The following is a 27,848-nucleotide window of genomic DNA, read 5'->3' as shown; positions in this document are numbered from 1 at the left end:
GAAATGCATAAATAAAGTTCTTAAATTATCCCGTCTCTCTTTAGCGCATGTATCAGAGTTGGAGAACTTCCAGACAAGACAACTACAATCACAGTGAGTGCCTCTGAAAAGGGTGATTTAGGAGATGGCCTGCCACTAGTTTAAATGTAATGTAGTTTGGCTTCAAGTCTTTACTGGTAAAGTGAATATTAAGACATTGCCTGCTATTCATGTGAAGGGAAACTGTACAATATGTACGAGTTCATACTTGTTAATATGTTTCAGAAGAATCAACATTGTCCTTTTGAGTTCAAATATAAAAGGATGTAAAAACTGTAAATGTATATAGAGGGTATGCCAATGACTTCACGTGGGCGGAGACAATTTGAGGCAGAAATGTCCTGCTGGTGTCAGAACTGAAGTGAACAGGTCGTGGCTTTAACCCACTGAGGGGCATGTTCAGGAGGAGAGGGAAGTCAATGCATCTGCAAATTAATACAGTATACCAACAAGACAGATTAGTGTAGGAAACAGTGCCTGGGGGGAATTTAGAAATGGTTTCAAAAATGTTCTTACATACTTGACAATACTTAAAACACTCAAGTCTTTTGCAAATGTAGCAGAACATCATAGATGGTTTCTGCTACTTATTGGTTGATAACGTTAGATGTCCTTTATATTGTTTTGTCTTTACATAGAGCCTTCTAGGTACATCATTTTGAACACATATTTGGGTCACCTGAGTGACACACAATTTATGAAATAAATCCATCCAACCTTTGTTTGTGGTCTGAATAAGTTTTACACCAAAGAGAAAATGGCTCTAGGGTCTTTAGCTTTTTCTTAAAGGTGCAAAAGAACTCTGCAGATCGAATGGAGTTTGGTAGTTTCTAACACCACTAGGAGAAGAGTCTAGTGAGAGAATAAGGGCTCTGTTGTGTAGGTTGGATCAGACGCCTTTCATTGGCAGAGCAACAGTGGTGTAGTAGTGTAGACTTGGATGATAGAGTTTAGTTAAGAGGGGTGGTTTATGTCTCTGTTTTGTAAGTAAGCAGCTTTTCACATCGGTTTGTAAAAAAGGATAAAGTCCTTCTTATGAAATATGACTGTTCCCTGTCAATACAACATGCCTCTGTTGCCCATAATGCAAGTTTAAAGTCTTAAGCCCCTATCAGTGACTAAACTGACATCACTTAAGTCAGGTTTATGTGATTTAGCACAACTACCGCTGAAGTCTAACTTTGAAACAAGGTCACTTTTTTTCCCTCCCATCACCTGTGGACAGGCTAATGTGTCAAATTTGTTACAGTTACATGTCGACGTTTTCTGTCAGGATTTATTTGGGCCTTTTGAAATTAACCACAAACAACTGAATCCAACAGTCTAAAATTACTTTAAAACGGGAAATACTTAAAAATCCTTTTTTTTTTTTTGCATTCCACAGCTGCTTCCAGTCTCAGTTTCATGACCGCCAAAACCATCCTGGGTATTGCTTACACTATGAAACTTTGACCAGGTCACATTCGAGGACGTGACTGCGGACAATTGTTCAACATTTTCAAATGAAACTGAATGAGGGAAATACTTCTGCAAAATGATTTCCGTATGGTATTGCGAGATGATGCGTCTCTCCGGAACAATATTGTGCAAGGATATACTTTCAAGTGTGTTACGCAACATCGTCACAGGGAAACAGTTCAAAGTTTTTTTTTAATTTTTTTGATAGGAACTAAACACCAGCAATCAAAAATAACTTACTAAAACTTACTGTCAGTCTGTTATTTAATCTGGTCAACGTCTGAGCAGAAGAGTGATTTAAAAAGAGCAGAAAATTAGGAAACAACCCAGACGGAATCCCCTCTGAGTTCATCTCAACAACACCAAGTTCCTTCTTTTTGAAATACTTGCAACTTGGAAATCATCATTCTAACACTCATGTAAAGTTAAGACGTATCTGACATCTTATCATCCACAGATGTGTATGCTTCAGCTCTCTGAATTTTTTTTCTTCTTTTTTTTTCATATACTTTATTAATCCCGCGAGGGGAAATTCGGTTTTCACTCTGCATTAATGGAGAGGTCTCAGAGTGAGGGGGCTGCCCACAGAGGGCGCCCCAGAGCAGTTTTTGGGGTTCGGTGCCTTGCTCAGGGGCACCTCGGCAGTGCTCAGGAAGTGGACTGGCACCTCTCCAGCTACCAGACCAGTTTCCGGACTTGGTCCGTGCCGGGACTTGAACCGGCGACCCTCCGGTTCCCAACCCAAGTCCCTACAGACTGAGCTACTGCCGCCTACATTAAACGCAATGAAACTACTGAATCACCTGATTGACCAGAGAAGATTTATCTGATAATCCTCAAAGATAATATGTCACTAATCACTGCTTAGCAATTACAAACGATCAGATCAATCAAGTTTTCTGTGGAAAGAAATAGGGATGGCAATTTACCGTCATCTCTGTACTCGAGAACTCGAATTATCTTATGAACGAGTACTCGCAGATTATTATTATTCGCATGATTATTATTTTTTATTATTAAAAAAAATCTTGTGTCAGACCTCGTAGGCTACCTGTTGTTCTCCGGGATGGTAGCTTGTACTCAACAACCTGAGGTCTCTGAAGCTCCTTCTATATCTCCAGTTACCGTTTTGGTTAGCAGCAGGCTAACAACGTGTGCTAACAGGGCTACAACTAATATTTCTATGATATACAATTTTAATGCCACAAATCTTGCACTGAACATTCACTTCATCGTTTTGCCATCACTTTTCTTGACTGACATCGCAGGTGTGGCAGACAGTTCTGTATTCGTTGTGCTTCCACGTCTTCCACGTCTAACATATTCAGATGCCATTTCTGAACATGTTAAAAGGTGAAGAGCTGAAATGCTGTAATATTAAGGAATATGTAACGATATTGTGTTTAGGGTTTACACTTCGAAATAACAAAGAGAACCTCATAGACTGATTTATTTTTGTTCATACTCAAGCCGCAACCCCCCAAAACCTGCAGTTCCTTAAGCGTCCACTTGAGGCTGGCTACAAAATCGAAGGAACCCCCATAAACAAACAATGGGAAAATGCCAACCAAGTTTTAGGCTATGTAGCTTTTTGATAACTTTACAGGGCGTGAAAACAAACAAATCTGTTTTGATTACTGTATATTAATGGCAGAATGGCTCATGAGACCAACAGGTGATCAGGAGGTACCAGGAGTAAAAAAATTGCTTTCATTAAAGGAAGAAAGACGATTTGGGTGGCAGTATGGCAGGCTTTAAAGAAACCAAATGTGGTTGCCTAAAGAGAATATATATCAACAATCCTGACAGCGCCCAGCGCCTCATATCATTATTTGCACTTTTGGAACATGGACACACAAATAACCAAAGTGAGCTAATACCAGGCGATGAGGCAAGATGATGTGATGGAGAGAAAAAAAAAAAGTTACTCACAACATAACAGGGCTCACAGTATGCCTTCTTCTCTACGGCGAAGAAAGGCTTGCCTCGCAGCTTGGTGCTGCAGGTCATGCAGACAAAGCAGTCAACATGAAAGACCTGGTCCATGGCAGTGCAGCCGGTGCCTTCACCCACTACGTTCTCTCCACAGCTGGCACAGCGCCCTGAGGAGAGGACGAGGAGGGGAGGGTTAGAACACAATCATCATGAAAAACCACAAGATATTAAAAATAGATCACATTCATCTGGAAACAGTCACATTCAAGTCAATGAAAATAGAAACAGAGATGAAAATGACATATCATATCAGGTAAACAGTTACATAAGAGAGCTGCGTGACTTTGTTTGCTTATACTTGCAGATTCTCTGGAGATGGTAGCAGTGTGACCTTATAGGAAACGTCATACAGTGTGCAGTGAATCTGTCACAACCTTTTAGGTCAGTGATACAACTGCCTGCACCCGGCCCCAAAAAAAACTATAACAGTACAATTCATTTGTGTATGTTCGTATATTGCTAACACGTTTCTTAAAGTCATGAGTGAATAATTAAGCATATTTTGTTACCTATAGTTGTATGACAGTACATCAACGCACAGCTCTAATTTCAAAGTAATATTAAACACTGAAGACTTCTTTGCCATTCTTTGTTGGATGATTCAGAGCTGGAGTGCAGTGCACCTCTCCACAGCACAAAAGAAGAAAGAGAAAAAACTCTGTTTAAAGACACAGGCCTTCAGCAAAAACCAACTGGCAACCTCCTTAGTTGAAAAATGAAGCTGTTGCCGAAGTACAAAAAACTGCAGTCCCTCAAGTGTCCACTAGAGGCTGGCTGCAAAAGCCCAAGAAGTCACATACACATTCAAAAAAGCTAATTTTTACAACAGAAATGAACATGTGATAAGAAGTTTAATAACATGGAAGGGACACGGTGTAAGGAGGAAGTGATTGTACGATCTGTGGGAGAACAACTTGAAATAATATAATCCCCTTGTACAGTCGTATAAATAAAGAAAATCAGCACATTTAACAGGATGGACACAATCTATGGTTTGTGATTTTGCTTGATAAACAGGCCTAAATTAAAGTTTAACCAAATATCAACAAAGTTAGCTTCAGGGGTGGCAGCAGCTCAGTCTTTATGGACTTGTGTTGGGAACCAGAAGGCGCCTGACCAAAATACCGAAGTTGTTCCGATAGCTTGAGAGGTGTCAGGTCACTTTCCGAACACTGCCAAGGTGCCCCTGAGCAAGGCACCAAACCACCAACCGCCCTGGTGTTCTCCCTGCTTAGCAGTATGCAGCAGCCCCACTCTGACATCTCTCCACTGTCCACAGGTCCTGTTTGTGCATGTGTGTAATTTGGATTTATGTGTGTGAGAAGCATGTTACTTAATAACAGTGTGGGGAAAAAAAGAGTATGTATATGTGTGTGTGTGTATATATATATATATATATATATATATATATATATATATATATATATATATATATATATATATATATATATATATATATATATATTTTTTTTTTCCCATTCATATATAAAAGATCTGTTGATTAAGGTTGAGGAAGTGTTCAAGGTTGAACATTTTTGTTTTAAATGTTGAGGTTCCTTTCTGCCTGCTTGGATGTGTTCCACCACAGCTTTAAGCTCCAGAGCTATTGTCCATGATTCAACTTTCACAAAATTATTCCCAAAATGTTGAACTATCCCTTTAAAAGCTTCACTTTCTGCTGTCAGAGGCGCCTAATCTTCATTTCTATTTCCAACACTGGATAAGGGAGGATTAAATACTATAATCATGCCACATTAAAGCCACTATAGACATCACCAAAGTGTGACATGGACGACATCGTTTTCAGAAAAAAAAAAGAGAATCAGGCTTTAAGTGATAAAAAGAAAACTTTAGAAGTACAACTAAAGTCTTTGTAAAAGGGGCACAAGTGAACTGATATTATTGCGCCAGAAAGAGCCTGATTGCATACTGCGGGACATGGCATTTGAATATCTTTAATTGACTCAGAGATATCTTTAATTGAGTTTAAGATGTCCTCGACTCAATGCAACTTATCTTCAACCCAATTAATAACACTGTCAATTTAATTACTGGTATCTTACAATAATAGGCTTTCAAAAGATATCTGAGAATGTTTTATTTTTTACACATCTGAGGACAGATGCAATCTCCAAGAGGAAGCGTGATACACGGTTTTATTTAATTAATTCAAGTTCAGTTGTTCGGATGAGTTTTTGTTACTTTTTTCTTTTTTGTGTGTGCGCTTCATCTAACGGCTGATTTGGGCGTTGATTGACACTCTGTATGTTTCTGAACAGAGCGGATCAGGCGTGTTACAGACAGAGGCGAGACACTAACCGGGGGGAGATAGAGTATCTGATGCTTGCATTTTCACAGTTCCACTTTCTGTTTTCATATCAAAAAATTCAAACAGAGTGTAAAGCAGAATCTGTCTCAGGTATCAGAAACAACTTTTGGAGTGCATGTGTTGTTGAGATGAAATAACTGCTTGACTGTGAGGCCCTGCTAATGGTTTTCTAATCTCAGATAACTCATTATCTCACTGTCAGCCTCGGCGGAAACGGAGAAAAGTTGTTAAACAAATGACTTGATATTCAACTTTTCCAGAAACATGTCAAAATCCTGATTAAAGGAGCAGTATTTGTGACTCCTCAAGTACAGGAATCATCGTGCATTGACTGGGGACACATTAGGGAACAAACGACTGTCAGACTGCCGCTAAAGACGATTACATGACAACATTTTGTTCACTAATTTAGCGACTGCTGTCATCCAAAGCAACTTGTAGCACAGACAGGTTTCTCATAAAACCTACGATTGGTTTCATGTGTTCCCACGGCTCCATCCACACCTCAATTATGGCTGCGTTACCTACTGTACAGGGAGGCAGATTAAACAAACTGGTGAAGGCACGTCTCAGGGGGGCATGTGGGTGTCAGTGGAATCACAAGCAGGGTAATCACTTCAGAGAGCCAGAGGGAAAGAGAAAGGGAGAGAGAGCGAGCGAGAGACAGAGACGGAGCATGCCGAGCCTGTTAGTGGCTTCAGATCACAGGCCATCTTCAGTGAGTGGATGAGAATGCCAAACATGTCCCACAGGGCTCCCACTTTAAATAGCGAGAAGGAAACCTCTCGGAAATCCTTTTCCTTTTGGCAGTCTGTGATCGCGCGGGCCCTCAGGAGCTATTTGTGCACGGCTGTGTGTACAGTACACACACATACCCACACACACACCTATACACACACAATGAAAAAAGAAATGTCTTTTCGTCAGACAGAGACATGCCACACATGAAGACGAGTACATATACAAATAGACACATGTATCACATACTGTATGCATTCCCACAGACATGTCACGGCAGGCGGCAGCTCACACACACACACACACACACACACACACACACACACACACACATCATCATCATTTTACAAAGAGCAGCAGAGCTGAGCAGGCAGCCTTTACACAGCTGTACGTTTATTTATGTATAAATGTCAATCAAAATGGAGAGAAATTATCCAATGACACACATTTATAAGAGACTACGAAAGTGACACTTTTATATTTGATGTCTGATGAGACAGCTCTTTGACCTTAATAAGAATCCAAACAATAAAATGTTTTAGGATATTAGGAACAGATTTTTCAGCTTACTATCATAAAAACAAAATATTAAAATTAATCAAAATCATAAATTTAAATCAGAGAAAAAGTAAATAGTTTGTGTCCATTTAGCTTAAAATTTGACTCTCAATGTAAAGTAAGCTAACCATTTCTAAACTGATCAGATTTACCTAAATAAAAGAGTCTTGCTGTTGATTGTTATATCTGACCTCTTTTGACTTTTCGTTGTCCAAAGATAAAAAATATTTACTTTTAAATGTGAAACTTCCTGAGCAGCATTGCTTTTTGACTCTGTTATTGAAAGTGTTGCATAATCAATTCTTTAAATACCTGAACTTTTTTTGAAAAATATTTGCGAGTACCTCCTTATTATTCAAACAACTCATAAATGCTGAGTCTGTAAAATGTAAAAAAATAAATACATATATTCCAGAGACCAAAGAAAAGACTTTATTCGGTATAAAATACAACCATTAAAGCAGTTTGAGACTGCATTGCACTGAATGGAGATGAGTTAAAGAACCTGCTGCCCTCGGACAGATTGGGAGGGCGAGCAGGGCGGCTTGTTTTGGTCTGACAGACTGGTGGTCAATCGCAACACACTGGGCACCATCACACATCACAAGGCAACCTTTGACCTCTATTAACACAAGATGATGATGGTGATGATGATTTACTTTATTGATCCCTAAGGGAAAATTAAGTGTTTACACTCAGAGTGAGGCAACGCTCCTGAGCGGGCTGGTTGAGAAACAACGACTCTACCCACTGAGCCACAGCCGCCCCCTGAGAAGGACACCTGCAGCCCTTCCTGTACTAGCCTCCTGGATTGTGTCACTTCAGTGTTAGAGATGGAGTAAGGATCACCTTACTTTAAATGATAAACCTATGATTGATGTGTTGTTAAATCAACTCTTAACTCATCTGTGCTCCAATCACACAGATGTGTCCTTTATTTAAGGAACTACAACACATTTACCTCTGAAGAATACTTTCATGACTTTTCTTATGGAAATGATTCTAAGAGTCGAAGTGTGAAGCTTCTTAGTGCAGCGTCTGTAACTTTTCTTTTCTAACACACTTACTGTATGATAATAGAGAGAAGTGCAGAGTGTTTTACAACCAATTCACATCAATTATTTCACACGTCTGCGTCAGAAGTCAGCATTTTCAATTTTGAAACACTACTTCAATTGACTTCTTGAATAATACAGGACAGCAATTGAAGCAACATCATATTTACCCCTGTGGAGATGATCGCAAATACTTTCGAACTATTTCAGCTGGGCATAGAGGAATCATGAAAGGACTCACGGCTCCCCAGCGTCCCTTTTGCGCGGGGATTGGAACCAGAGTCTTAATATCAAAACTTCACATAGTTCCTGTAGAGCCAATGCAATGGTGACGGGGAGGGAGGGGGAGTTCATTTACACTTTACTCACTTTCTTTCCTTTCATTCCTCAGCCCTCAGAAGTGTCTCTTCTGTGTTACATGGAAAGTCAAAAGAAGGACTGAAGAGAGAGTCTTTTCTTCTTCTCTGTTTTTAAAAAAGCACATTCCCTGTGAGCTAGAGAGGCTTAGCGTGGTTAGACAATTTAATTGGATAAAAGGAAAAGATTAAAGAGGCCCTGACTCTGTTCCATAAATAATTGATTTCTAATGTATTTGTAGTGGCAGTGAGACGCCGTTGTTTGGGAATGGGGGATGTTGAGTGGCAGAACGCTTCAGATTTCCCTCAGTCTTTGCCTTCTTTGTTTTTTCACGCCGTGATATTGAAGCAGCATGAAAGGCAGAGAGGGAGCACACTTGCAGCTCAATTTGATCTTACATCGTCAGAAATCAAAGATCGTGCATGTAAAGAAGGATCGCAAGGAACTTTTTTTTTTTTTTTTTGTGGGAGACCAAACTTTTCACACTATGTTACTAAAGAATACATTTCTGCTGGTGCAACCCTTGCAAAAGCCCAAAGGCAAAGCCGGCAACTGTAGCTCGAATCCAAAACTAATAAAAGAAGCACAGGATCCATTCTGGGACTTACTAAAGTTCTTTGGCTTGGATTTGAATATCTAATGGCTTATGGTGGTAAAAACACAAAAACACACAACAACTGGATATAAAAAGTACTCAATATTGACAACACAGCAATGCTAAAAGAAATGCATGAACAAAACTAAGAGAAACACATGGGCTATTCCACATGTTTATCTACTTCCTGTTTCCATCCTCTAATTCAGCATTTATTCACCGTGACCGCCTAAAAAAAGGTAAGCAAAATGAAGGGTATGAAGCTGTGATAAGTTCTTCACACTTAATTAAAGACTTAAACAATAGGTCAACGAGTGGTTAACAGCAGAAAATAAGTCTGTCGAACACATTAGGAGTGTTACTGCCAGCGACTCAACACCCAGAGGCCACGATTTGTGCGCTGTTTCATCTCTCCCCTTTAGGTTAATCTACTTTGTTGCTGCAGATTGCCCTCCGTGCGGCCTGACAATGCTGTGGCCTTCGGTTGCCTTAGGATGACGGGAGAAATAGCTGTCATCGCTGCATTTCAATCTCTGAATGCCTCTTTCCTCGCCCCTGCCTTTAATCTCATTCCCAATGTCAGCAAATAGCAATCTGCAGAACTGCTGCGGCGATGGTGGAGGATGGAGGAGAGGCGTGCCCGTGCCACTAAGCATTACAGCACGGCCTGTCAGGGCCCGCGGCGGCAAAGCGAGGGGCTCTGAGTGTAGGTTACATGTTTTAGAAGCAGGTTGGCAGGAGCGACATGGAGGGGTGCCAGAGAGCGAGTAGAGGCCGCCGAATGGGGTGAAAGATTGAGACAGAAAAAGAGGGGGGAACAGGTGAGTGTGTGTGCAACAGACTCTGTGTGTTCAAATATGTCTGTGTGTTTATATTCTGTTTATTCGTGCGCACCCGTGTGCTTGCAACTATGTCTGCGTTTGCGTGCATGAGCATGCGGATGTCTACTCATTCCTGAGGTCAAACGCTCACTCACAAATGAAATCTAGCAACGTGAGTGCCCGGAAGCCTCAGCTGGGCTCGCACGGCAGCTGATCTTGCAAGCCTCAGTGGAGCTGTCTCAACGAGGCAGGATAGCAAGCGCCGAGCCTGGCGGGGGAGGAAGAGGAGGGGGAGGGAGAGGGTGGAGGGAAGGGGGGGTGGGGGGGAGGGGTTGGTCACCTCACGTGAACTGCTGCCAAAAAGCGGGCTTCTGTCGTTGGGAAGAGAAGCCCCATGCTGGCACTCTGCATCAGCTGAGAAACTAGAAAGCAGCATAGCGAGGTCAGCTGCAGTGCTGGGACAAGATAATGAGAGAAAAAAAAAAAAAGCAAAGAAGGACCCATAAGCTGAGTTGAAAAAAAAAATAAAAATACTTCATGCTTCATGAAACTGCCCCCACTGCTTCACACAGAAACAAATATAATTAAGTATTGAAAACACCATGTGACCAATTACAAGCAAGATGATGACACCGCAGAAAACCTGCTCAGATCTCATTCATAAAAGAAGAGATTTACACTGAACTGCAGGCTGTTGTAGAATCTCACCAATGTGACAAATTTGTATTTAAACATTATTTACATGTGAAAAAGGGTGTTGGGAGTCAGATCCGCAGCCTCACACTGACACACATACAACATTTTGCTTGTAAAAAAAGGCAGCTATAACGGATCATCCGTGGCCATTGTGCTGTATAATCTAGTGTTTTGCAGTCGTATATTTTAATCCTCTGTAGGTGGTGGTGATGTACGGGCTTTAGACTAGTTGCCATGTCACCAGACTGCCTCATATGATGCCCCCTCCCTCTCTCCCCTCCGCCCCTGGGTGGTAGCTGACCTGCTTCCACAGCATTATGCTCATAGAGACAGCAGCAACATACACATACAACACAGAGTACAGCGCAGCACAACAAAGAGGCCACACTTAGCGCCTGTGATTGGAGGAAGTCCCGTGGTAGTGAACGAGGAAACAGACCCTTCGAGGTAAAAGGCCAGTGAGTAGATTACCGCCAGGAGAAAAATGAGGCAGTTTGTGACTTAATAGGCTAAAACGCAATCCAATGAAGCTTTAGCTTATATTTGGTAGAATTTGTGGGGAAGTAGAAATACTGTCGAGATATGTACGAATGAAATGGTCTTGTCCAGTTATGTCAAACGCTTGACTGATTTGTCCCTTTGTTTTCATATGAACATATCTGCACAGTGTTTCAGGGGTTGATCTGGAGGGTTTACATTTCAGGACAAATCTGTGTGCTCATAGTTACATCCATGTATGGCCAATCACAACTGTTTATGTTAAACTAACTAACAACTAAACAACTAACTTTGGAATAGTTGAGGTTATCACATAAGCAGACACCATGGTTGGAGCTGAAGTCCTTATTGCATCTCAAAAAACAAACTATTTTAAGCCACATTCACCTCAAAAGTCAAGATAAACATTTTATTCTGAGATATAAAACAGCAAACATATGGCCTGAATGGCTGTTCATCAGTAATCATATCTGCCAATGGGGCAGCAGTGGCCTAGTGGTTAGTTTGGGCTCCCCATGTTCAAAGGCTACAGTCTTAAAAGCAGGCGGACTGGATTTTAATCCGGCCGGTGGTTCCTTTGTCGCATGTCATTCCCACTCTATCCACCGTCCTGTCTCTCTAATAAAGGCATAATAAGGAGCAAAAGTTCATCTTTAGTTTCATACACATCTGCCTCATGGGCAGAGCTAAATTTACTTCAGAGTCTTGAAATAAAACGAACAAATAGATTTAGATTGAAAAGCTCTCTATGTAGTATTGTTATGAAAATGTGACAGAAAAAAAGCATCTCAGGTAAAAAGAAACTAAATGTGAATATTCTACAATATAATCAAAAAGATGCACTTCATGCTCACTTCACCAGCAAAGACTCCAATAAGAACAGTCAGAATAAAACACCAAAAAGACAATGTTGAGTGATTTGCCTTTAGGCAAAATTTATACCCCTAAACAATTTCAATGGTGGTTTTTTTTCATGATTTAGTTTAAAGAAGAACACGATGAAAAGATGTACTTTATTAATCCAACGAGGCACGATTCAATCTGACACACAAACAGGATCCCATGGACATGGAGTAACAGAGAGATGTCAGAGGGAGGGTAGAAGTTCAGTGCCTTGCTTCCAGACCCGAGTCCGCACAGGGACTTGAACCAGTGACCCTCCGGTTCACAACCTCGGTCCCGACAGACTGAGCTCCTCCCAGTCTCAACAACAGCGACTTTACTAAACGACATCACACATCTACATGTGATCTGTGCTTCTGTCCTGCAACACAGCCAGACAAACTTTATTTAAAAAAGGGGTGTGGCTCCACTGCTGTCAATCAAAAATGATTTGAAATGCTCTGATTGGCTTAAAGACATCCAATCTGGACTGAGTCAGATAAACATTCACATGAAGTCTGGACATTCATTCGAATTATAGATCAAAGTGTGGTCAATGTGTGTATGTTTTATTTAAAAAATGAATATATAGAACATGTATAATTGATCATGCTCATACTGCACCTGTATCTTAACAAGAGCTTTTGTTTCTTCTGTATACACTCTAAATGAAGACAGCTTTAACAGAACATCTTGCTCTCTATTAGGGGAGACGGTTGGCCAAAGGCATTTGGTGGAGGTGGAGGGGAAACAGGGTTGAGGGGTGGAGGTGCGGGTGCAGTGTGTGTGTGTGTGTGTGTGTGTGTGTGTGTGTGTGTGTGTGTGTGTGGAGGGGGGGGGGTGTTTTAAAGCCAGCTGAAAGGTTTTTCTCTGACATGCATCCCACTTGTTATGACATGCAGAGACACATCTAAAAGCAAACTCCTAAGAGGTTGCTGAGGGCGACCTCAGTAATATGCAAATGATTTCCACCGGAGTATCTTAGACAATGCACAAAGCTGTCTAAACTGGAAGCTTAATGCACTAAGTTATGATGCTCGCTCGTGCTACAAAGGAACAGCAGCCGCTCTGTGTGAACCCAAACTTTTTTCGCTGACCCAATTACCTTAGCTGATCTGCTCCGACTCCTCCGGCCTGCTGTTGCTGGAGCTACACTGTCATTTGTGTCTCTTCTAAGATTCCTCATGAACATTTCATGCAAGGTGTCTTATAAATTATGAGAGCTTCTCCAGCTGACATTATGAGGAAAAATGGCAAAGCCTGCCGTTTCTTCTCTGGCTCTTGTCACAAACACAAAGGCTAACTCAAACCAGGAGGAGAGGCTTTCCCGACAGCTCCGAGTCCTGCGCGGAGTACAGTATGCCCAGATGAATCTCTCAGCTTACTTCCAATCACTTCCTCTCTCCCTAACATCTGATAATGACATTACAAAAACATTTATGCCACTGTTCCAAACCCCTCTGGAAAATCACTCTGTATAAATATTGATTGCATATTAAAATTGCACGTTTGTCTTAATTCCATACAGTGGAGTAGTCTGGGATCACATAAAGGAGCTCTCAACTCTTCATTCTGGTATTAAAGAGGAAATAAAAGCAGATTCTCTGCGGCAGAATGAACTACACTGCATACGTATCATCGCTGCTAATTGTAAATAATGCAACGCACTCATCCTTTCAATTATTCAGCTTTATGTCCTGGTTTTGGTTGACAGAAATGTAGTGATGACAAAATATTGTAAGTTCCTGTGATGCACAAATGCCAAGGCATCTGTACTGCAAGCTGAGTAGCTGTGTCTTATTAGATTTCCACAAACACAGTACACCTACGCACAACCTAAGTGGATTAAATATGACGGATGATGACATTTGGAGAAAAGGCTCTTTCAGATTACTCAAATCTAATCTGGAACTCTAAATCAGGACTAATCAGTTGCTTTTCAAAGAAGCTTCAATCATAGGAGGAATTTCTGGCTGGCAAAGTGGGTTTCTCACAAGAAAAGCTGTTCTTTTATAGTGCATCATTTTCAGGTTTTTTACAGTTTCCATTTGAGAGCGGCAGCTTTTCATGTGCTACAAAAAAGCCCGACAAGATGTGACTGATGTGATTGCAGGACTTGCTATAGAAATAATGTTGTGAAACTAAGACGCTACAGATGGATGTCTGTTGAGTCGAAGCTTCCCTGTGACATAACAGAGAGACAGTGTAACGTTAATTCAATTCAATTAAACCCCTCCGGACCAATGAAAACTCTCTATAGCTGTTTCAGATTAGAAGCTCATCAAAGACATTAGAGACAGCAATAAAAGTTTGCTATAGGAAGACAATGATCCAGTCCAGTAGCACGCTACAGATCGCAGCCCCACTTTGATTAATCTGGTTAATTACTAGCCCTAGGGTCTCTAACACGGCTAGCCCTCTTCCCCTCCGTGAGCCAACAAAAAGGAAGACTTGTGCACCATTAGATTCTTTGTAATTACAAAAGTCTCTTGCTTTGGGACTGATTCTCCCACAGCCACTGAATATAGAGGGAGGAAGAAGTCGGACTAAAGGCGATTTTAACATTAGTGTGGTGTCTATATGTACATTATTCAGCGGGGGAGGACGAGGCTCTGTGGATTTGCAGAGTAGCGTGTGCCTGCGCTTGAACTCTCTTCTAATGAGTCCCTGCAGTCACCTCAGTCGAGGCCCCTGCCCTCATCCTCTCTCTATCTCTCCGTTAATTCAGCTGTCGCCTTGTTTAACCACAAGATGGACCCCCCCCCCCCCCCCCCCCCCCCACGCACACACACACCGCTCCATGAAACAGCCAGCCGCTGTCAGCTGGGGACGCACACGCTATCCCTAACTTGTCCTGGCTACCTCGGCTAACATATGACCCATTTCTCTAACTCCCAGGTCCTTGTTTTAGCAGCATTCAGCCAGCCGTCCTTATAGTTTACAAATAGCAGGAGGTGCACGCATGGTATAGCAGCACACACAGTTCATGCCAGGTTTGCATCCCGTACGCATTCACCCAAAAATGAGGCCAACCAGGCTTTGAGGGCCATCTCTCTGTTAAATGACTACACTTTGCCTAAGCCAGCAGATCTATTTGACCTATGTCTAATGTGAACCAATTAAGGACTTTACATCAGTGTGCAAAAACGTGGAGCCGAATATCCCTTAATACCAGTTAAATACATGTCCCTGTAGCTATAATACACCTACACATGCTATCGTGGTGTGCTGTGTGATTATGTGCTGATATAAAGCCCGCGCGAGTGCCATTGAATGTATTGAGTGAGGTATCTAATGGGCATGGGAACTAATTCCAGGGCAAAGGGGATTAAAGGCTCGAGGAGAGACAGCAGCACAGCGGATGGCACTCGCTGGCAGCAGAGGGTAGAGAGGGCGGAAAAATAGAAATGAAATATAAATGCACAGAATCCTCGCCTTTTAAATCCTATTTTGTGAAATAGTATTAAAAATTGCTATTTTGTTTAATCCTGGCAGTTATATTTATATTTTTTTGGAGAGAGAGAGAGAGGGAGAGAGAGAGAGAAAAGCTAAATATCAGGCGCTTCAGAGAAATACAGTAAAAAAAAAAAAAACACCACTGGACAATCAAAGTAGAGTCGGAGTTGTATCAAAATCAGTGTGTTTCATCTGTCCGAGGCCTTTATCTCTCATTCTCATTATTTCCGGAGCAGGAGTTGTGCCTTATCCTTTGATCACACTGATTTATATTTTTGAGACTCTACCTTGAGGACTGTTTCCCAGACGGGTAGATACGCTGCTGTGTCTACACTCTGAAATCAACGGATAAGAAGCACCAAGAATACAAGGTTACGCTCGCCTGTAACACTCACACCTGCACTTTACTCGATATCTTCCAGACCATTTCCCAAACACATGCCGCTTGTAATACAAAACTTACTTTGTGGGTCATTGGGCAGGCTAATCTAGGAAACCTTGTGACAGTTTTGATTAATTAACCCATTATTCCACGTTCTTTTAATCCGCCTTTATCAGCGGAAATGTGACATGGGGTTTAGTTTTGTCTGTAGGACTTCTCTGAACGGATCGAGGAACCTGTTGGCTGCACACCTTTCTGTTTATTTTGATTCACATCCTTCTGATTGTCTTCAATGGTCACATGAAATGTGATCTAGAGCAGCTGGTGTTTCAACAGATGTAACATCAGCTCTGTGACGTGTGCAAAGAGATGAAATAGTGATTTGTCTTTCACAGGGACGATAGTGCTGGGATGAAACGTGTTACTTTGTGGTCCCCAACACTGTTCACAATGCAACACAATGTTGGAACTCATCACCTTACAATCATTTCGCTTTAGTTTATTCATGTGAAATCTATCTGCTTACAAATACAGCGAGCAATCAGCTCTTACTCCTAGTTTCCCATCGCCGCCTCAGTTCTTGCTTTTCAAGTTTAAATTCATTCTGTAAACAAAAGCAACAGACAGTAATGTAAGTCTCACATGCGAGCTGCTGGCTACACCAAACGCCCTAAAAGGAATTGTTATCGCCTCTATCGTCGTGAGTTGAGAGCCGATGGTTTCCAACATTGGGGTCACACCAACTAAATCAAAAGATAGTAGGAAAGGAAACTCCCAAAGAACCACAGAAACAGTTCAAGAGGATGAAGAAACGTGTCTAATAAGATTTACATGCATTGTAGGTCATTCTCTGCCACATAATCAGAAGAGAGAGAACATCTTTGATTCTTTGAGTTCTTGTCTCTCTCACACTGTTTTTATATGGAGTAAGCATTTTACCTGAGCTGGGATTTTAACTTTTGTAATCAGAACAATCAAAGGCAACCAAAGCTACTCAGAGGTCACAGCGTGCCAATGATGACGTGTTAAACACACACAAGAAATGTGCCTGTCGACCTCACAGGTAAAAGTCATTTGTCTCACAAAATACAACCAGAATTGCGAGTCGGTTTAAACCAGTTATTAATGTTTTTTACATGTTGGCCTTTAATGCAGATCAAGTGTTGTGTTCAAACTGCAATGCAGCCACCTTCCACTAGCTGGGCCTCAGTGCTCTACTACCCTGATTTAAACCAGCACAGTGACGGGATAACAGCTCGTAAGGGCAGAGCTGTATGAGAGTATTTGGACTCGGAGAATGGAGATGAAATGTGTGACGGCTGTGTCAGATTAAAGGTGTAAACTGTAACTGCATGTGGATGAACCAAGCCCTGCACACCAAATGACACTGTGTAACTGCGGACGATTCAAACACGTTACAGTTACAGTACAGTTTTGACTGTTAAGTGTTTTCTCACCTTTTGTCTGGTCGTCTGTATTTAAATATTCGTTTAACCAACTAGGAAATGACTCGCCGAGGGACATCCCTCTTATGCAATAAAGACTTGAGGTCTTTTTTTTTCCCTTTTCTTTTTTTTTTGCAGTAGACAGTTTAACTTCTCCTAATGCTAATGTTGACAAAATAACTTGCCAATTCCAGTAAGGCAAGACAGAATTTGGCCACCTTTAACTTTGTTATTTTTACCTGCTGTGACTTTTTCTCTGACGACAAGTCAAAATGTCTTTATAATGTGGGACATGTAGGTTGTCTGTCTTACCAAAATACTCCTCAGATGGGGGGTTGTCCATGTCAAACAGCATCTTCTTGGTCAGGCGCTCCAGCTCGTCTTCAGGGTGAGCCATGGGAACACTTCCCTGAAATCATGATGAGAAACGTAGTTGTGATTTACAGTCAATAAACAGTAAGTAAAACATATAAGCCATGGAAGGTTTTGAAAGACACTTCAGCAGCTTGTTTTACATCTAACTGATTTAAATATTGTTCCAATGAACCAGGTTAAAGCCTTTGACTTTTTATTTGCTAAAGTGACCTATGCAAAAGACAATAACAAACACTGTTGCAGCAAAAGCATAAACCATACAAACAGATCAATACAACCATCAAACACAATTACCAATGGGACACTAAATCTACTGAATTCTGAATGTAATAGGACAAGAACAGATTACAAAAAAGGATCAATTCTCTGAACAGTTGCAGTCACAATTTAGAAGCAATAATATTGACCAAGAGCACAATTTTGTAACCTTGAAAATTGACTTGAAATGCTTCATCGTGACCTGTTCCTCTTTATGTTGAATGTGTTCTGTAGCTGTCTGTGTTTGTGTGATGGAGGTCCATGTCTGAGAAGTAATGCTCCTGTTGTGTTACTTTTGTTTGTGCTTCACTTTGTATTTGTTGTTAGGACACCCTTGAAAATGAGATGCTGCGTCTCGAGAGGCTCTACTTTTAATATATTCAACATTATTTCAGGAATAAAGAGCAGCACATTGAAGGCTGTTTTCTGTTCTAAATCTTTGGACCAACAGAATCGGAGGAAAAGCTTTAAACATGCCATCAGCTCACATGCAAATGGTGAGCATTACTTGTGATTTTTAAAAGAATACCTCTTAAATGGCAAACAAAATGTATGGTACTGCTTAAGTCTAGCTGGAGGTCATGATTTACAAAAAAAAAAAAATTAAGACTTTTATAAACCTGGATGTAGCTCTGTTTCAAGGTCATATAAAAACACATTGGCTGCAATCAACATGCAGTAAAGGGTCTTGAGTCTGGTTTCCCCTCTGAGATATCTGACCCTGGCTCAGGCCCCGGTGGTGCTGCAGCCCAGAAGGTTGTGCATATCCTTCAGTACAACACAAGCATGGGGTAAAAAAAACTGTGACCCTGACTAATCCTTGTATTTTTTTTAAATGATAAGAGGAGAGAAAGAAGGGGCAAACATGAGAAGAAAGCTACTTTTTTGCACATAGGGGTCTTGAGGTCAGGAGACGGTTGTTTAGTCATACGCTCAGAACAAAAGACTTCAGTCGTGAGTCGTGTCGAGGCCTCATCTGTGAGAGATCTGAGAAGAGTGACATAAGTGTCTGAAGAGGCCACTTCCATCCTTTCCTTGTGAGCATGCCCCCCCCTCTTATCATGCAGTCGTTGACACCTGCCTGCTGTGCGTCTGTACACCGCTGATGTGTTGTGCCTGACATTTTCTGTCAATCATCCCCATTCCCCCATCTTCCAATCCCTCGTCTCACGGCCAATCCCATCACAGGGGTGTGCGTCCTTTGCAGACACCCTAGAGGCCTGAACTTGACACTCTTTTGTGCTGCTCCGTGAAGCTTTTTCACAAAATCTGTGACTCTTGGATGACCTTCCCTAGATCCGGAGCTGTCTGGATCTTTACAGTAGATTTGATTTTCAATATTGTAACACAGGCTGAGATCTGAGCTGACCTTTGAAGTGTTCCTAATTGTGACATCGGGGAGCATGGTGAATGTTTGTGACCGGCTTGGTTTTGGAGTAATTTATCTGAGGTTTAATGTGTCACATAAAGAAATCAGATTAGTCAATATGGAATTGAGTGTTGAATGTTTTTGTATTCAGTATGAAACAGTAATCATAGACTGTGTCACAAAACTCCCCTGAATCATTAATAACTAAATTTGTATGCTTGGGATGCTCATTAATTTGTCTGGCTGTACATGTCAGTCAAGCCTAGAGAGTTTATAATCATGTATGATCTAAAACTTTAACCTCTTAAGTATTTGATGTCAATGTATATTATAGGCTCATCTAGGGATGGTCGTTGAGAATAAGATAAGATTACAGGTAGTGAAGTGTGTGGCATTGATTTACTTGTTTCGTGCTTGCCCCTTTAACAATAAAAAAAAGACAATCAACCAATAAGCTATCAAGCCAGCAAACCAACAAGCCAATGAACAAACCAACCAACGACACGGGCCACTCGACCATCCAAACTAAAGACTAACCAAAGCAACCAGCCAGCAGACCAACCAAACAACAAACAAACCAACTAACTCACCGTACTAAAAAGCATCGATAGATTTTTTAATGTTTTCATATATAATTAAGAGGGAAGACCATAGAAGTACTGCTTTCAAAAAGTAACTGGGGATACTAAATGTCTTTTTAACGTTTAAGCGTGAGCTCCTAACCAATATGTAATGACATTTTCCACTGACATAAAGAATCATGGGCACTGGAGTTTGTATCTCTGCAGTAGTTAAATAGTTTAAGCAGGTGGTGGCACTGACAGAAACTGCACTCTGTATCCTCCTGTTCTATTTCTATTGTGGTTGCCATTGATCTTTTAAAAGGGATAAAATAAACTCTCACAAATAAATCTTTTTATTTCCACCTCAGGAAATGTTGAAATGGGAATTTGTCCCGATCTAATGTCTATTAGTATCTCAGTTTTCCATATCACTCAGGGTTGAGTCATAGTTTAGAAAGGATCGCATTAAGTTCAGCAACGTTCCCTTCTGTTTTGTCTTTACATGAAGTTACATTTAACCCATCCAATAAGTATGTCCAACAAATTTATGAGCTTTGTGGGCGGTGCTTAAATTAGCATATAGCCCTACATTTAACCAAAGATGAGCTCTGATCACTGTCCACAATGTCTCAAAAAGCACCGGATATTTTATGGAGCATGAATTCTGCTCGGCCGAGCCCGGGACGCAGCCGGCTGGATGTCCACACAGTAGGCCTCGTTAACTCTGAGGGATCGACACTTTCGATGTGTAAATCTCTCTGAGCACTCTGCAGAAAGCAGCTGGGTCTGAACTCTGCAAATTCTTGGCACCTCGTGTGTCCTCTCCTACTGGACCATGAACAGCCAGGGGAGTGTTGTGGAGCATCTGAACCAGATGAAACATTCCTTTGTGATTCCTCCATTGTCAACTCAAATTATTTGACTTTTTATGAATTCAAATCACGATAGATAGAGGTAAATATCGGGGGGGGGGGGGGGGGGGGGGGGGTTGAATTTGTATACTCACATCTGCATGAAAGAGAAAACAATACGTCAGTTTAGTATTCTGAGACTCAAAAGAAGTGCCCTTGTTGTCAACATTCAGCTCATTATACCTGTGTTGTTACTTTGAGACAGTGAAGAGGACGATTTAACACTGTTAATCTTAGCTCCACATCAAACGCACGCTGGAGAGGGGAAGAAATGCTGCTATTACCAGAAACAGACTTTTGAGTTTAAGCTTCATTTATACCTTATCCACTCTTTGACACCCTGCAGCAATGCTCTGCCAGAGAGTTTAAAGCACCTTGTTAGGGAGTCTTTTGTGACAGCACGGAATAATTTTTCACTTGAATAAGAGAAAGAAATTGCTTCTCTGCATGCTTTATGATTGCTTCGCAGTTCCTTGTCAGCTTTTCAGAGGCAACAATAGAAATCATACAGCAGCTATACGTGCTGCAGACGTGATTTCTCACTTTGGTCTGGCTCAATTCCATAAATTGTTTGCCTTTGCCCTCGGGAAACTTAGCAGCGGTGACTGGGTTAAAAGCTGCACCTCTTCTCTGTTTTTCTTGTATGTCGAGGCTTATAGTTTTAGGTCGACTGCCATCTTCTATCTTTAGTAATACCCCACCGAGAAGCATTTAAAGTGAATCCACTTGACAGACGATTGTCAGGGTGTTGTAAATTGTTGGACCACTTTTACTCAGAAACAGAAAAATGTGTAAAATCATTTTTTTTTAATTTGTTTTAAACAAATGCAAAAAAATACATTTTGCATGAAACATGATACAGCATGACGCTGAAAGGTGAGCACGGTCTGGGAGCTGATCACTGCCTGACTGCCACATCTATGAATAAAGCTGTGTGCGCCTCCCGCTGTGGAATTGGCATTGTGTCAGGACTGATTAAGTGAGGAGAGTGGATCAGAGAGGTGGTAGGCAGAGGGGGCTCCGTACGTGTTCTCACCTGATGCCCTGACAGCATCGTGTCCCGCTAAGAACCAAACCTCAGGCTCTGTCTCTGCTGCTCCCGCTGCAGCGATAGAGAGTGAACGAGAGAGACAACTGTTCTCAGGAATCAGATCTGAACTTTTGTTCGTGGCGCTGGAACAAAGCCGAGCAGGAGAACAGAAAGCAGGAACTATTTACATATCGTCACCTGCTTTGGTATAACACAGGAGTAACTTACTGTACAGATCTCCAAGACATCTAGTGGCAGAGCAACCCATGGTTGAACTCTGCCTTGTTCCAATAATGATGCAACATCACTGAAGTTATACATTTACGCAAGAAGGATGCAAATAGTTTGTGGATTTCTCCTGGTGTCTGGATCCAGACAAAGAGACAGCAACAAACTTCTTTTTATTTAGTAAAAAAAGAAAGAGTTGAGCTAACAGTAATTTGCATTTTTCCCCAAAATCAGCCCACATACTGCGTCTGTTCTGGGTTTTTCAACTTGTGTGCTTATTGTTCTATTAGCTCAAAATACCAAGAGTAAAGAAAAACAAACGTTGTACCCGTCAAATGTCACTAGCACAGGCAGACGGTCGGGTCGGCTGACTGTGGACCGACTTCCATCTGCCCTGATTCCGGTTGAGCCAATCACAACTGTTCATCTAATGAGGGGCAGGCTTAGGACAATGACTGACAGGCGAGCCCTGTTAAGGCTTTCAACAGCATAGAACAAAACAAAGTGGACAGTTTAAATGGTGGACTGGAGCTTGTATAATGCTTTTTAAGTCTTCTGACTACTCAAACCGCTTTCACATCATATTTCACATTCACCCGTTCACGTCACATTCACACACTGATGGCAGAGGCTGCTATGTAGAGTTCCTATCAGTATGAAATAATCTCATTCATATACATTCACACGCTGCTGACACAGCAGAGGGAGCAACTTGGACAGACACGTTTTTGATTCTTGAGAGGTGACTGAGTCCATGACACATTTTATTGCAATCTCTGAACACATTTGGAAAACACTCTGAATGGATGGTTACCACCTAGAAGAATGTATTTTATTGGTGCGGTGATGCCAGGCCACGTGACATGGTGTTGGAATTAGAATCAAAACAGAAAGTATTAACTGCTGTGGTTACTTTTCTCTGTCCAGGAAAAGTGTAGAATGAAGGGCGCTGTATTTCATTCTGCCTCCTGTGGACAGGTGCTGCAAATCAGCATCAGCTAAAACACTAAGCACAGTGCATATGGGACTTATGCATGGTTAACTATTAACAACACCATTGTTACTGTATGGCTATGCCAAATAAATACAGAAATAATCACTCTGTGGTTCTTCACAATAAAAGCTGGCATAAAGGGAGACTTTATATGTTCCACTGGGACGTAAAACAAGACACGTACATTTCAGTATACGTTTGTAGGGCAATCTGTCAAAGTCAGTTTTCAAATCTTTGTCTTTAGCATAAACAAATCAGATATCAGACAGTTCATCCATAGTCGCATCCTCACTTGAAAGACCTGAAAATGTGCGATTAGCTAGAGATGTTTTCTCTCTTACAGAAAAAGTGAGAAGACTTCAAATTTCAGTTCAACTTTTGAGGAATCATGAGCTGCTTGCTTGTATTTAGGCCAGCACTTATTTTGCACTGCTCAAAAGAAATGTGCAAAAAGACAATGAGCTCGAGGGCCATGGCGTAAACAGCACAAACCACTAAGCTGCAAGTGATAACCAGAAGGAAAAAGTACACACAGTATACAGAGAGACAGCCCAATGGAAGTGCTAAACAACACTAATCTGTGTTTCTAAACCTGCAGTCACACAGCTTCTGTTTCACTTCCTGTTAAAATTACACCTTAAACCGAAAGCTATTGTCTTTCTTTTTACAATAGCTCAACATTTCCTGCCTGATCAGCAGGACGTAATCACTCACAGACATATTTATCCACAGATTAAATGATGATGGACTTCACTATTCAAATGCTCTTTAGTGTCAATGGAGCTGCCGCTTTAAGTCAGGCTTTTAGAAGAGAGGCTTTAGCCAGCTTTCAGTCTGACATCCTGGCTTTTGTCTCACTAAATCACAATGAAATTATTTGAAAATGGACATTGAGCCGTTGAAAGGCGAAAAAGCTTATTAAAATAATAGTAATATTAACAACAACAAAAGGAAATGGACCTCTGCATTAGTTAGGGTTCATGAGGGATTGGTGTTTTTTTATTGGATTGGAACATCTAAAAAAAGCTCTTGTAGCTGCAACACTAAATGAGTGATTATAGCAGCTTAGGCGACTCTGTTTTACCGAAACAATGAAAGGATTGCTGGATCAGTCACACTATCCTTCCACAGAGTTAATGTGCGTGCGTGTGTGTGTGTGTGTGTGTGTGTGTGTGAGTGTGTGCGTGTGTGTGATAGCAGTGGGTGTTTTAAGGGGAGTGGGGCTACCACAGTATATCGTGCGTCTCGAATCAGACATATGGGTTAAACACTAAAAGATGATTCTTTTCACATAAATGTGTGTGTTTTAAGAGCCCTCACTTTATAATGGACGGCTTTATTTGATTCCGCACAGCAGAGACCCATTTTCTCAAAAAAGCCAAAGATTGTTTGTGTCATTGCGACACAGAAGAGCACTTGAACAGAAACCGCAGAGAGCACCTCATTACTGTGATCCCCATGTTAAGTCTGACCAGACACGGTTATATTCTCAATAATACAAAGAGCTGCTCTGTTTTGATTACACAGGTGATGTCAAGATGGCACTCAGCATGCAGCAGGTATTCTGATTTAAATAGATACGGTTTGTATGTTCGAGTGGCAATAAGAAAACCTGGTGCTGTCAAGATGATGACAACACTTAGATGTCTGTCTTGTTATGCCAGCTCCAAGACTTTGCCCCATACATGGCATTTACATAGTTGACCAACCATACAAGGATGTTTGACATGCAGATACAGTGGCGTGTTTTTCCCTCATGTGTTGTACGGTCAAGGCTTTTTTGCACATGCACTCCTGAAAATTCTAGAAGATTTCATGACAGGCAACCCCTGAGATCTTCCTGACTTGCTTGTTCACATATAAATATATCATCTACCGATACAGGGTCCCAAAATGCAGACTGAATCGTTCTCCAGTAAGTCTGGTTCTGCTTCGGGTTTCCGTCTGTTAAAGGGAAGTTTCTCCTTTTCACTGCTGCCAAAGTGCTCACTTGTGGTGAATGGATGTTTAGTCTCTGTTTGAAGGTCACATATTCTCCTCCTTTTCAACCAGTTTAAATAAGTCTCAAACTCTCCAAAACATGTCTATGAAGTTTCTTGCCAACCCCGACCCTGTATTTGATCATGCATATAAACCCCTCTATTTCAGCCCTGCTCAGTACAGGCTGTTTCTGTGTATATCGCTTTAAATGCAAATGAGCTGTCTTACCCCTGTCTTAGAGGACGGAACAAACACATATCTGTGAGAGTGTCACCCACCTGGGGGAGGGTCTACTGCCCTTTGTGATGTCACAAATGTAAAATAAAAAAGGGCTTGTTTGAGCTCACATTTTCTAAATGGGGGGCAAAAAAAGGATGGATGGAGAGGATGGACTTTTTTCATAATTAGGGAGTTTGTCAACAGGCTAGAGACACGTTTTAGTGTTAGAACAACATGGTAAAGTCTATTTTGCATAAATAGATTGGACTGGATAGGGAAATCAAATGCAGAAATTCTGTGTATACATAAAGGGGAAGGCCTGCATGTATATAAAGAAGGCATTAGTGAAATACAGATCTAAAATGTTGTCATTCACTATGTGCTCTTTTTACTGTCTTGTCTTTGGATTTATTTGAAAGGACAAATGCATGCAAAACAGACCATCTGTCTCATTAGGATTTTGAATGTTCAGTTTTACATACAGTGTATTTTCTCACACCTTGAATCCATCCGTAGTTTAAAGAACACAGACAGAATAAAGCTGCTTTGTCATTTTTCTGGCTGCTTCATGTTTAATTGACAACTTTGTTAAGTCTGTAAAAGAACTCCATCTTAATGGACCTGTGTATTCGAGGTGACGAATGAGATGCTTGTGATGTTTGAACAGGTTCTGAATAATCTGAAAAACATCACACTTTGAGAAAGAAGCTGAATATTGAGCTCAAGGCCACCTTCTGAGGAGGCACAGATAAAGTATACATTCTCTACAAACAAAATAGGTCATGCTGTTTCAGCTCCAATTAAATGCTGGGGAAAAAACAACAGTCAACGGTAGAGCAGCTGTGTACAGAGCAGCCAACATAATTAAAAATTAACAGATTCTGTAATTGACATTTTCCACAGCCACTCCAATTTTTGCTGTAAACCGGAAAACGCATAAAAGGCATGAATTTCAGCGTGTTCACAGAAATGTAATGTATGTCGAGAGGGGCCTTTTAATGTTTGCAAGATTGTGCGTGTGTAAAAACTAGGTCATCTGTTGGGAACTGACACATCCCCCTGCAAACAGATATTTGAAAATCTGAGAGTGTAGAGAGGAGAGCCACAAGCAACGGGGGAAAAAAACAACAAAAACAACAAATGACTGCACAAATTGTTGGGACGGAGATCAAACTTATTTGGCGTCTCTTTGTGTACCATTACAATCCTGTGAGTGGAGCAAACACTATATTACACAGGAAGCAGGTTTCCCTGGTTTTGGTCAAAGCTCAAAGTATTTCCCTGCTGTTTCCTCGTGTGGTAGCACAGATCTATATTCAAACCCATGTGGTGGATATAATGAGGATTCATACAGGTTATGTGTTCAAATCGATGTACTGGCAGCGTGCACTTCCCTTCTGTAACACACTCAGTGTCCATCTCCTGTGTAATTTTCCATTCTAAACAAACCATAATATATCCTCCTCCTGTCCACCTTAACAACCACATGGTTTATGTGAATGACACCCTGAAGCACATCAGCTGACCAAACAATAAAAGGCTGCAGCCAACAAAACACAGAGCCTGATCCGCTCAGGGATGCTGCCTTGATGAGAAGGAATGTTTCGAAAGTGCACACGTTTCACAGACTCTGAGCCAGGGGCAGATGAGAGGCTGAAGAGGATGTTAAAGAGAGGAATCTAGTTTTAGCAACAGTAGAAAAAGCAAACGGAGAAAAGTGTTTTTGTGCAGAGGGCGAGTTGTTAAACTGACAGGACACCATGTCCAGAAGGAGCCAGCAGGGGCCACTGTTTGTGCAGGTGCTTGATGTGCCTGCTGTGTGAACAAACCAGGACATCTTCAAACCTCCATAGAGGCTCTACTTCTAAATGCTTTGATGAGACGAGTGCATTCAAACAGCTGCATCTACTGTGGCCATATGTTTTTCTTGATTTACTAAATACAACGTGTTGTCTTTTTTTATGATTTAAAAGATTTAATGTTCCAAAAAGTCTGTTAAATATTTAAAATGAGCTGACAACATCAAGCTACGCTTTACTTCAAACTGCTGCCATTCACTTTAAACGCTTCATTTTGCTTCATTTTCACTTCCTGACAGATTACCAGGTTTCAGTGTTGTTGTTTTATTTACCTTTATATTATTTTTATTGATTAGGTTTCAACGGTTTCCATTATATTTGTTACCTTATTGTTATTTTTAGAACAATGTTTTCAATATTATTATTATTATGGGACCATAACCTTGATTTGACTTTATTCACTTCATGTATTTCTATCATTGCTCACCAGTTTGAGCTCGATTTCCTGTTTGATGCAAATACAGTTATCAGTGTTTTTTTTTAAACACCATGGGTTCAGTTGAGCAATTTAAATGCAAAACTAACACAATACAGCTACTGTATGTGAATAGTGTAATAAGACCAACAGACCCTCTGTATGCCACACAGTCACATGTTTAAACCTGCAGAGAAATGTTTGTGCTGCAGGTCACACGTGCATCTCTTTACTGCATGTCAGCAGAGAGGTTAAATAAAAAAACACAAGTAGAAAATAAACAAACTGCACAGACATTTTAGATTGCCGAGGCTCACTGAACTGCAATGACAGCTATTGATCG

General features: G+C 41.1%; 2 protein-coding genes across 7 annotated transcripts in view; one reads left to right on the top strand and one right to left on the bottom strand.

Annotated features, from left to right (window-relative positions):
* The window catches only part of lpp (LIM domain containing preferred translocation partner in lipoma), a 157,901-nt gene that overhangs the window by 22,605 nt on the left and 107,448 nt on the right, over positions 1-27,848 (bottom strand). For all 5 annotated transcript variants that reach the window (XM_079350537.1, XM_079350541.1, XM_079350538.1 and 2 more), the window contains 2 exons: positions 17,617-17,713; positions 3,430-3,599 (listed from right to left, as the gene is read on the bottom strand). In XM_079350537.1, coding sequence (XP_079206663.1) covers positions 3,430-3,599; positions 17,617-17,713 — 267 coding nt within the window. The remainder of the gene's footprint in view (positions 1-3,429; positions 3,600-17,616; positions 17,714-27,848) is intronic.
* Positions 1-27,848, top strand: part of LOC306828231 (basic immunoglobulin-like variable motif-containing protein) — a 367,160-nt gene that overhangs the window by 238,434 nt on the left and 100,878 nt on the right. The gene's annotated exons all lie outside the window — the stretch shown is intronic.

Source organism: Symphodus melops (assembly GCF_947650265.1).
Source record: "Symphodus melops genome assembly, chromosome: 8".
Taxonomy (NCBI): domain Eukaryota; kingdom Metazoa; phylum Chordata; class Actinopteri; order Labriformes; family Labridae; genus Symphodus; species Symphodus melops.
This window is presented reverse-complemented; position numbering and strand designations above follow the sequence as displayed.